This window comes from Ascaphus truei, chromosome 20 (assembly GCF_040206685.1).
Source record: "Ascaphus truei isolate aAscTru1 chromosome 20, aAscTru1.hap1, whole genome shotgun sequence".
In the NCBI taxonomy this organism is placed as follows: domain Eukaryota; kingdom Metazoa; phylum Chordata; class Amphibia; order Anura; family Ascaphidae; genus Ascaphus; species Ascaphus truei.
Window position 1 is genome coordinate 14,211,472 of NC_134502.1, and position 11,304 is coordinate 14,222,775.

The 11,304-nt window shown below is 41.2% G+C and overlaps 1 protein-coding gene across 1 annotated transcript; it reads right to left on the reverse strand.

Annotated features, from left to right (window-relative positions):
• Positions 1-9,078: 9,078 nt before the first annotated feature.
• On the reverse strand, positions 9,079-10,011 carry LOC142470918 (olfactory receptor 5G9-like). The gene has a single exon (XM_075577725.1). It carries the CDS (start codon positions 10,006-10,008, stop codon positions 9,079-9,081), a length of 930 nt encoding a protein of 309 aa, XP_075433840.1. The 5' UTR covers positions 10,009-10,011.
• Between the last annotated feature and the right edge of the window lie 1,293 nt (positions 10,012-11,304).

Sequence of the window (11,304 nt, forward strand, 5' to 3'; positions counted from 1 at the left end):
ACCTCAGCCGAAAACTACTCCCCAGAGAGGTGGCCTATGCCACTATTGAGAAAGAGTGCTTGGCCACTGTGTGGGCACTCAAAAAACTCCAGCCCTATGTGTATGGAAGGGCTTTCACGGTCCTCACAGACCACAACCCCCTGAGTTGGCTGCAGAGGGCATCAGGGGATAATGCCAAGTTGCTAAGGTGGAGCTTGGCCTTGCAAGAGGTTGAGTTTACGATTCAGCACAAAAAGGGTAGTGAAAACAGCAATGCTGATGGACTTTCACGTCAGGACTATCTCTCTGAGACTGAGTTCGTTAAGGGTGCCAGCAGTGCCCCACTCCCCGTTAGGTCCAGAGGGCCACAGGTCACCCATTAAGAAGGGGAGGTGTAGAGGGAATAAGGGGGTGGCCCGGTATTAACGGGGTTGCACCCCATATGGCCATCCCTTGACCTCACCAGAGAGACAAGGGGTTAACTTGACTGCGGTCCAGGGATGAGGTTTGCACCTTGTTATACCTTGAAAATGTATGTTCCCCTGTTCCCATGTTTTCATTATTAGCATGTATTTTAATGGTTTAAAGTGCATTTCTGTATTTCCAGTTATGGAGGTCGCAGAGAGTTCATATTTGGCCAATATGTGGAGTCACTGTAGGCATTAAAAACTGGCAAAGGTCGACCCACTAAGCCCACCAGAATGTAACTTATTAATATGTGTAGATATTAAAGTGTATATGTATTTTATTTTGGATCTGTTCTGAAAATGCAGACGCCATTTGCTAGGCTAATAAGTCATGAAGGGCAGACGTCTGAGTAGCCTAAGCACGGTGATCAAAAAGTAACTGCCTTGATTGTTACCCAATGTCTAGGGATTAAGTATTAGTCAATCAACAAACTCTGCCAGTCGAATTGTTACCTGAGGGCATGGGTTAGTCTGTTAGTCTGTTAGTCTCCACGTTACAGAGTGGATACAGATAATTGTTCACCAATAGGCTGTATTCAATGTTAAGAATAGGGTTGCACAGGTATATAAACTGTGTCAACCCTACAGTTTTTAGTTATGCTGGAGTTTTGCTTCTGATACCATCTTGAATGTCACTGGATTGCTGGAGTTGTGCTTCTGATACCATCTTGAATGTCACTGGACTGCTGGAGAATTGCTAGGGGATACTTCTCCATCCCCCAACCCTAAATAAGTGTTATCTTCTTGCCTGTTAATTGTACTATATTGCTGTGTTCACCTATTTTAAGGAGTAAATTATATTTTATTATATCTAAGCCTCGTTCAGTTCAACCCAGATATTTGGTGTTCATTATATCTTGTGATAAGCTACCGTGACAGTGGGTAAGTGTAGAGAGCAAGTGGCTCATACACTAGGCCAGACATTCCCCCCCCCCATTAGGCCCCAACTAGGCCCTAATCACCTCAGCTTGTGTTTACTACATGGACTCCCCTTAGATAGGGACAGGGTCCTGTAGAACCCAGACAAGTGAGGGTACAACCAGGAAGCGTGGATCTCCTGGTATTGCTGTGAATGTGAATCACTCTCTCTAGCTGCAGAGATAAGAGACTTTCTAAAGGTGGATTACTCCATGCGGGAGCCACCCACCGCCAGGCAGAGTTACAGGACATCGCTGAGGAGATCGCAGAGTGGTGGATCCTTTGTGAAGTGTCTGCAGCCCCAGAGGCCTGAGCACTGGGGCAGGTATCGTATTTTAAGTGCACCAACCTACCGGTACATCAGGCGCTGATCCCGCCTATAGGTTTTGGGTTTCTTAGATGACTCGTGGGACTCTGGGTACACGGTGTTGGGGGAGGAGTAAGGTGTAAGGGTATAGCCCAGTTAGGGGCAAGGCTATAGCTGCCAGCTAGTGGCAGAGGGTGACATGACTGTGTTGCCATTATGCGAAGTGATGTGATGTTATTGTTTTGCCCATATAGTAAACAGTTATATATATATCTAGTGTATGTGTTCATTTGAATGTGTCCTGCGAGGAACAACTACCGCTCTGCTGGGAGCCATCGCAGGTGGAGGCGCTGTACCATATAATATTTTTCCAGAAGATACACCCCACAGTCTCTACATGGCGGAGGCTAAGTCCTCCTGTGAGCCTAACAGGTAAAGCACCACACCGGTAAAACATATAGATTCTCCTCATATGGGTTACACATGTAGCAGAGTCCCCCCTGGCCCTCCACGCCTGCGCAGAGTAGCAGGTACCCCCGCACCATGTCAGGCAGTTGCAGGGGCAATCGCAACTCCCGGCGGCATCAGTGACATGGTGCCGCCATCTTGTGCGCATTTGCGCATGCGCGGTGCTTGTTTGCAGTCGCGGCGGCCATTACACCTAGCGCAGGAAAGTGTAGGGAGGCAGGAAGGACCTTTAGAAGTTGCGCATGTGGAGTTAGGGTGATGCGGCGGCCATTACAGGGTTGCACAGGCTCCGTGGAGAGTAGCGGTGGCCATTACAGCTTCGCCCATGCGCAGTAGAGATCGTGCACGCGGATCCCATAGGAAATAGCTGTACCAAGGACTACAATTCCCAGCAGCCTCTGGGGACTGCACTTTCACCTTGTCACAGGCAGCCAGAAAGCCAGTAGAGCTTGCAAGGATTCATTGTTGTGTGCAGAGTCAGAAAGCAGACTGTGAAGCACATGAGTTAGTCAGGCTAAGGAGACAGAGGGGGAAGGAAGGGGGGCAGAGAGCTGCGAGCTTCTGCCCTAGGCCAGAAATCCCCAGGCTAGAGCTGAGGCCCTGTCTCCCCACTAGTGAGGGTGGGTGTTCATAGGGACAGGCCCTTAGGTAAGGACCCTGTGCCCCTTCAGCTGTGCAGTTTCTTAGAGCAGGGAGAGACCCTGTGCAGTTCCTTAAAGCAGGGAGAGACTCTGTGTAGTACCTTAGTGCAGGGACCCAGTGAAAGGGTGTGCTCCATGTTCCTGTAAGCTGTGTTGCTGATCCAGAGACTGTCCTTACGGTGGGACGTCCAACAGGACCCCATCCCACGCGGAGGTACAGATCAGCGCTGAACCAAGCAGCGCCGGTAGACCCATTGCGAAATCACCCAGGTGTAGAGACACCTGGGCAGGTATTTACAACCTTCCACACGTGCACCAACTTTAACTTGCTCCTCACATGTGACAGGCCTGTTCACACACTTGGGTGGGCTTGGACTCTTTGGACACGGGGTTGGGAAGGGGGTGTAAAGGTATAGCCCAGTTAGGGGCAAGGTTATAGCTGCCAGCTAGTGGCAGAGGGTAGCACGGCTGTGTTGCTTTACAGTATGATGTGATGTGATATTATTGTTATTTGCCCATATAGTAAACCTGTGTTATATATACCTTGGTGTATGTGGTTCATATATGTAGCTCCTGTGTAGGGGACATTCTACACTCCTAGAATCCTGCACAGGTAGAGGCGCTGTAATTAGAAGATCGTTCCAGATGATTCACCCCAAGTTCTCACTAGCGGAGGCTCAGACCTCGTCTGAGCCTAACAGGTACTGCACCACACCTGGTAACATATAGGTTCCCCTGCACATACACTCTATGTGCGATTGGGTGGGGGAATACCCGTTACACACATATAATACAATACCAATATATTACTGACAGGTAGGGGTAATGGCAGACTTTGAAAAAAAAAAAAAAAAAAGATATTGGTTAGAGGCGTAACATAGGCGTAACATAGACATATCCTAGGTGTGTCTTGGGCGTAGCTTTGATTAGAGGCGTGATTTAGGGGCAGGACATATTAGTGGCGTGACTTTTGGGACGTGTTTTCCCAATACAAGCAATGTCTGAATACATAGCTTATTCATTGTCTGTTATCAAAAGAGACCTTGAATCTTTAGCAACTATATTACACTATTTTGCATCTTGCAGAGAACCATTCTATTATATTCTAACTAAAACATCAGGAAATTGACACCACAAAAGTATCTTAGCAATATCATTAGCAGGAAGAAAAGAAATGCAATTTGGCAGAAACTGAGTGCATTTAGGAATTATATTTCAGCAAAAGGCTGACTACAGAATCTTAACTAGTTATGACCATACAAAATGGAAGCTTAACATAAGTGCAGATTCTGGCCTGACATACTGGTCCTAACAATTCCCTCCTTTTTGTTCTCTAAAAGAACAAATACCCTTACTAGGTACTTTTCTCTATGACTATGGCCTTATGGGGACCAATATTATCATAGACTCTGTTCATGGCCACATATGAATTATTAGTTGCATACATGGCGTGAGATGAAACTGAAGTTTTCCTTGAGACAAATGAAAGCATTGCACACTTAGCACAGTGAAAAATATCAAAAATTGCTGCGATTATACTAATCACTACAATAAAACCATAGAGAATTTTCATACCCAATTCTCCGATCCAACTAGTGAGTCCTGACATCCAATTTAAGCTAAGGCCTGAGGATTCTTTATGCATCCTTGCCTGAATTTCCTGTAACTTATCCATATCTTTATGAATAGCGGCAGACTCATCTTCAATATAGGCACAGCACTTCTGTCCTACAAGTTTACAAACACCTTCTTGTGAGGCTAGCAGATAATCAAGAGCCATTCTATTCTGTAATAATACTGTTCGGATCTGCTCTTGTTCATTAGTCAAACGGATGATAGCATCACTTGTCTGATTAATAGCATCATCAATATTTACCATAAGATCACTTAATTTAGAATAGAGATCCAGAACACCTAAACTAGGTATAAAAACCCTAGCTGCAATGCGGGTTGGACTAATGGTCCTGGTCAGATCTTTTCGATTTCTCAGCCTCCCTTGGGGTAATGTGTCAGATACATAGAAAGTGGGAAGGATGAAACCCAGATAACAAAGGGCAGTGTGATTGCAGGGTACAATCTTAGTGGCCCACATGCCACACAACCAATAGAGATATATATATAAGACACACAAAAGATGCCGCAATCAAATCACCCCTATTTGACTAAGTACTCAGTTAACCAAAGGTCAGGGTAAAAAGTGACCCTCTGGTGGTGCTACCAACCCAAAGGAGATATAGTTTAGAAAAGGACACACCTAGGATATGCTTATGTTACGCCTCTAACCAATATCTTTTTTTTTCTGTATAAAAGTCATTACCCTATGAGTAATAAATTGAGACAAAGGATTTGAAACCTGACTTGCGTTACGTTTCATTTCGTTCATCTACCAGGCCTTAAAGTTCCCTAAAGATCGAAGATAACAGTGGCAGGGCGTGGAAGCTTCTCCGGGGGAGTCTGCTGCAAACGGTGCAGATAGTGTATCCAGTCACAAGGCTTCAGTTTACTTGGCAGAAGAAAGGTTCCTCTCGGTTCTGAAGCCAGGGGAGGAAATAACGGATTTTCCTTCACATATTTAACCTTTATAAACAGCAGCCATATTTCCCCCTTCAGTCACAGTCATCTAGACATTAAAACCCATGAGTAGATGACCACTTGGGTAACGACAGGGTTAATATGTATTGAAATGTTTTTCAATTACTATTTCATCACCTAATCCATGCTTGTTAAGATTATCTTGAATATATATAATGGACAATGAATTGTCAATTTTATACATATGAAAGATAGGGCTAACGCCAGCCTGGAGTAGGTTATAAAAAAAACTTAAAACCAGAGACAGAACATAAAACACAGACAAAGCTCAGTTTTAGCACATCTAGTGAAACTCATACACGGTACAGTGCCTAAATATATATGTATAAATATCTATTAAGTAAAACTGAGCTTTGTCTGTGTTTTATGTTCTGTCTCTGGTTTTAAATATATATTGCCATGCTCAGTAGCACTCCTCTGTGACACTCATATGCTTATATATATGTTGTGGTTATTTTGGGGGTTCAATAGGAGCTTGTTAGGTGTCCAGTATATTTTATAAAAAAAACTTACCTTATTTCTAGCGTTAATTTCGTTTCGATGCATATCGGAATTTGATGTATTGCATTTTCTGATTAAAACATGCAGTATTATTACTCTTTATACGGAACTCAATATTTATAATCTATCTGATAGAAAAGTGTGATATTTTTGGCGATATAACGTTAATGTATTACACTGTTAAAATACCACTTTTTTTGGGCCATAACACCGCATTTTTAGTTTACCACAGCTTGACGTATCCGGGCCATAGTGTGCCTAAATTGTAACCCCTTAAGCACCGCAGACATGTATGTATGCTTATTTCTATGTATACTGTATAGTGTCATCCTGGTACAAATCGCTTTACAATACATGTGACATAATATAATAACACAATGGGAATAAGTGCTTCAGACAAAATAATAGGAAGTCCCTGGCCCGAAGAGCTTACAATCTAAGTGGTAAGTGAGGAGAACTAGCAGAGACAGTAGGAGGGTGTTCTGGTAAGAGTTTCAGCAAAGGCATCCCATGCTGTTGACTATATCATTGTTTTGTTTTCTCATTTGTCCATGCAGAGGAGGAAATACGAAGGACACCGTATAACATTAATAGTATAAGTTCCTGCTAAAAGTGTATCTTTATGACAAGGTGACAACTTAACATGTTTTGCCAAAAAGATTGAACATTAAGCATTAGGGGGTGAGTGGTTAGGCCACCCCTAGGGTTTAACTGCTTCTTACTTAGCGATTAGTCACTAAGGTAATGAAGCTTTTCTTTTAGTATATTTATATTTTTAGTACATAGGATTGAAGCAGTGGGTCTCCAGAGCTGATCCACATTAATTTCAGGTCAAGGGACGCCCAGCTTCCCGAGATACAGGCCTTTGCATGGGGTGTGGGTTTCTTTGGTCTGTTTAAATGTCCCGGTCACATGGCCCGTGATGCGGGTGATTTGAACTTGCAGTAGATACAGGCAGCCCATATGGAGGCCTGTACCATGGGAAGCAGGGGGTACCTGGAGCTGAAATGCATGCAGTTCAGCTCCGGAGACCCCCTGCTTCAATACTATGTACTAAAAATAATAATACATATAATGCGATCTGCTGTAAGAGCTGCACCAGGAGAGACAGAGAGAGATAGAGATTGCTTCTCTCTGATCTCTCTGCGCAGCTCTTACAGACTTGTTGCAGGCCGGTAGGAGTTCCATTCAGAAACAGGGACCCCGCTGTGTAAATACCTGGGAAATTCCCTCTATGTTTGGCCCTGATCAACCTCTCCAAGTGCCGCACAGAGAGGTTGAATCGCGCCACATCTGTAAAAGATCCATACTTATGAGATGAAAAGGCATACTGTATTTAGAAATTAATTAAATATTTTTCCATATTGGATGCTAATTGGTGCTTCTGTGTTTACTGTTGGAAATTTGAGCTTATCACATTGTCGGACATGCGCCATCGAAATTAAGGTTGACATGCACCAATTTTGTGTCAAAAAGGTTGTCTATTTAATACTTTTGATGTTACAAAGGTTAGCAAACTTTTTTTTATTCCTTTGCTCGTCATATAATAATAATAATAATAATAATACTAATAATAATAACAATACAATCTTATATACAATATAGCTGTGTCAATTTACAGTACAAAAGTGTGCATTCAGAGTTTTATAGGCACTAATTTCACTAAACTTCGAGACTGCAGTAAATTTGAGTTAACGTGAAAAAGGGGTGTGATTTTTATCGCCTATTTCATCAGTGGATTATAACATACAGGTCAATAATAACAATACGATATTTGTGAGCTAAATTAAATGGCAGACATGTAACAGCATGCAAGTGAGTAATTAATGGCTAATGACTTATTCACATGCTACCTGTCGATGTCTGCAAAAAATATCGGCAATTTCTATCACCTACAGTTCACTAGGGTGGCATTAAGCCGATCTTACCTATATATATCATTGCCACTATAGACATAGGCAAGATGAGACAAGCCAACCTAGAATAGGTGATAAAAAGAAATAATATTAATATTGTAAAACTTATAAATATACTAACTCATTAATTAGCCCAGGTGTCCATTTAATCACGGTAAACCCGTGACAAGTTGGCCACTTGGGCTTCTTAATACAGTAGCTAACATTTGCACATACAGTATAGATGTTTATTGTGTTTTATTTGTTTGTAGAATGGTTATGTTTTAGTAACCTCTTTGGCGCCTGAAGATTTTCCTTGGTAGCTTCAGCCATCTGTACTTGAAGTACTAAAATCATATTCTGCTATAAGGTTTTCTAAGAAATCCTAATACATTACCCTCAAGTGGCACTAAGATGCACAGGCTTCCTCTTTCCCAACCGGTGAATCCACAACCCACTGCTCAACAGCATAGTCAACAACTGGTGTGCTCAACTCTACACTAGTTCAACAAAAGGCATGAAAAGTTTGAACATCTTCATTGGTTACATTGTATCACATTGATGTCCATGGTATCTGGAATGTCATGCACCACAAGTGACATTATCAAAGAAGTTGCATGGCTGGCCCCACCGTTCTCCTATTTTTTAATGTTTAGAACTTCAAACATTTTTACACAACATTGAGAAGAAAAATAAATAAATACAATAAAGTAAAAACAAAAGAACAAGAAGAGAAAACATAACATTTTAAGGGGGTTGGAGGCGTGTAACCTGCCTTTAAAGCTAGCTTTTCCAGATCATATCCGTAACTACAGTAAAATACATAGCAAGTTATCCCCCTTATTGATCTGTAGACAGAAAGCACTGCTTAGTAAATATGGCCTCAATCTTCACCCTCAAAATTTAACGTGACCAGTTTCTGTTAGTTAGCAGCTTATTAGCAGTAGAAGAAATTAGCAGCTTATTAGCAGTAGAAGAAATTAACTATCTGTACATATTAATTTGTATTATGGTATGACATATATATGTTTGTCCATTGTGTGCTTCTATTTTTGTGCAGTTTCTATCTAGCTAATACTGGTGCCACCCTAGCTTGAATACACCTCAGCGGTTTAAAGTTGGAAGTGTAGCATACAAAAGTTGTTAATCTGTTCATTTATATCCAAGCTTCTGAGTTCAATTTCCTATCAAAGATAATTATACAGTACACTCCTTGTAATTTAGGGGAAATCAATTTACTTCCATGAGTCTTTACAGGACATATAGTACAGTACTTGAAAAAGAAATGGAAATATTTATTCCTGATCAGTTTAAATGTTTGCCTTTTTTATGCCAAGATATTTACCCAGGGCTCTCATGATCTCATTGTTCCTTAGGCTGTATATGATGGGGTTGAACAATGGGGTCACCACAGTGTACATAAGAGATACAACTTTGTTGATGTTTATTGAGTGTCCTCTAGATGGAACTACATACATTGCAAACAGTGCTCCATAATACGTGCACACAACGGCCAGGTGGGAACTACAGGTAGAGAAAGCTTTCTGTCTCCCAGTGGTGGATGAGATCTTGAGGATGGTGAGGAAGATATAGACATAAGTTAGAGTGATGAACACAAATGGGACAATGGTTATAAGAGTGGAGATTGTAAATACTTCAAATTTAACTGTGGAGGTGTCTGAACAAGAGAGTTCCAGAACAGGACCAAGATCACAGAAGAAGTGGTCAATGACATCTGGACCACAGAACCACAAGCGGTGTAAAAAGAAAATTGGAATAACTGTTAGAATAAAACCTAGTGACCAAGACCATATAACCAGGTAGAGACGAAGCTTAAGGTCCATAATGATGATGTAACGCAATGGGTTACAGATGGCTAGGTATCGGTCATAGGACATGGCAGTTAGAAGAAGACACTGAGTGGTTGCAGAAGCACCATAGAAAAAAAATTGGGTGATGCATCCTGTGACAGAAATTATCCCACCGTCTGCTAATATAACATGTAGCATGTTGGGGACAACGTTTGTGGTGATCAAAACATCGGAAAAGGACAGGTGGCCGAGGAAGAAGAACATGGGAGATTGTAGACGATGGCTGGTTGACACCAACACAATGATGAGGAGATTCCCCGTTAATGTCACCATGTAGATCACGAGGAACAGAAAGAAGATTAAAACTTTGAAGTCTTGAAGGTTTTCAAATCCCCGGAGAAGGAATTCAGTGATTGTTGTGTGATTCATTTCACACACTGTATGAGGACGAAATGAAGGAAGGTTTTTAGAATATAACATACCATTTTCATGCTATAAGATCATAAAGAGGTTTAAAAATGTAATTATTTGTCCTGAAAGCTAGGTGTAGAGGTTAGGTGAAGACATTGGGGTAGGAAGAGGTAAATAGTAAGCATAACATAGTGGTTGAGGTTTAAAAAGTATAGAGGAATACAGTGGACATACAAAAAATTAAAATAGTGCACTATTCGGATATTATTTTGTACCATGAAAAAAAAAAACCTCCATTAAAACCAATAAAAATGTTTGTTAAAAAAAAAAAAAAAAAAAATCCTTCCTAACTCCAGTAAATCACATCGCTCCATTGACCATTATTCTGTTAAATACTGATAAATTAGATTTATAGTAGGATCAATTATCTGAGTATGTTTTATCCTAAGAATCAGACTGGTAACTGGATCAATAATCTACCTATATTTTAACCTCATCATCAAGATTTCTTTTTGGATTATTCAGATCATTAAGACTCTGTTGGTTCAGTAGTTAAGTGTACCAATGTAACATCTTCAGATGTTCTCCTAAAGAATTTAGAGGGGCTTTGTATGAGAAGGAATGTATTCACACCATCCAACAGCTCAACAAAATATTACTTGGCTCTTGAGATAATTGGTACAATCATGCATGATCACTGTGTCCAGTTCCGAAGACCATGCAGCTGCAACGGCATGTATTCAAAAAAATCGCATCCAATGAATGCAGCCAATTGCTCCAGGCACCCGCGCTTATAGTGATTGCTTTGTTGAATTTCATGGATTCTGTTTCTTTGGGTGCAATGAAATGAATGAATTGCAATGTGTACAGTACTGTGCTACTGTGTCAATTTAAGGTGTTTAAAAAACAACTCTAAAATTCAATTTTATGCACTCGCCGCACTCGCGTCTAAAGGCGGAAAGGTTGGAAGACATCCCGCGTCATGACATCGGTAATCCGATGTACACAACGCATGATTTGTTAGAAAAACGGCCGCTGCAGCTGTATCTCCGAAGGACATAAACAAATCTGAACATTGTACAAAGGAGAGCTACTAAAATGGGACAGTTCTCTTACTGTTGTTGATTTTATCCATACAATTATGGCCTGTTTGGTCCCACATAGTGTCTCATTAGATTATATTGTATGTATGTGGAAACATGAAGGGGTATAGTGATACAGTGAACACAGGCGCAAACAAATAAAAAGTGAACACTAATATTTAGTGACTTATTAAATACTTAAATAAGTGAATGTGTGGTGATAGTAATAATA

Bases quoted from the DNA above. Each gene is read 5' to 3' on its own strand.
- LOC142470918 (XM_075577725.1), bottom strand. From the start codon at position 10,008: ATGAATCACACAACAATCACTGAATTCCTTCTCCGGGGATTTGAAAAC.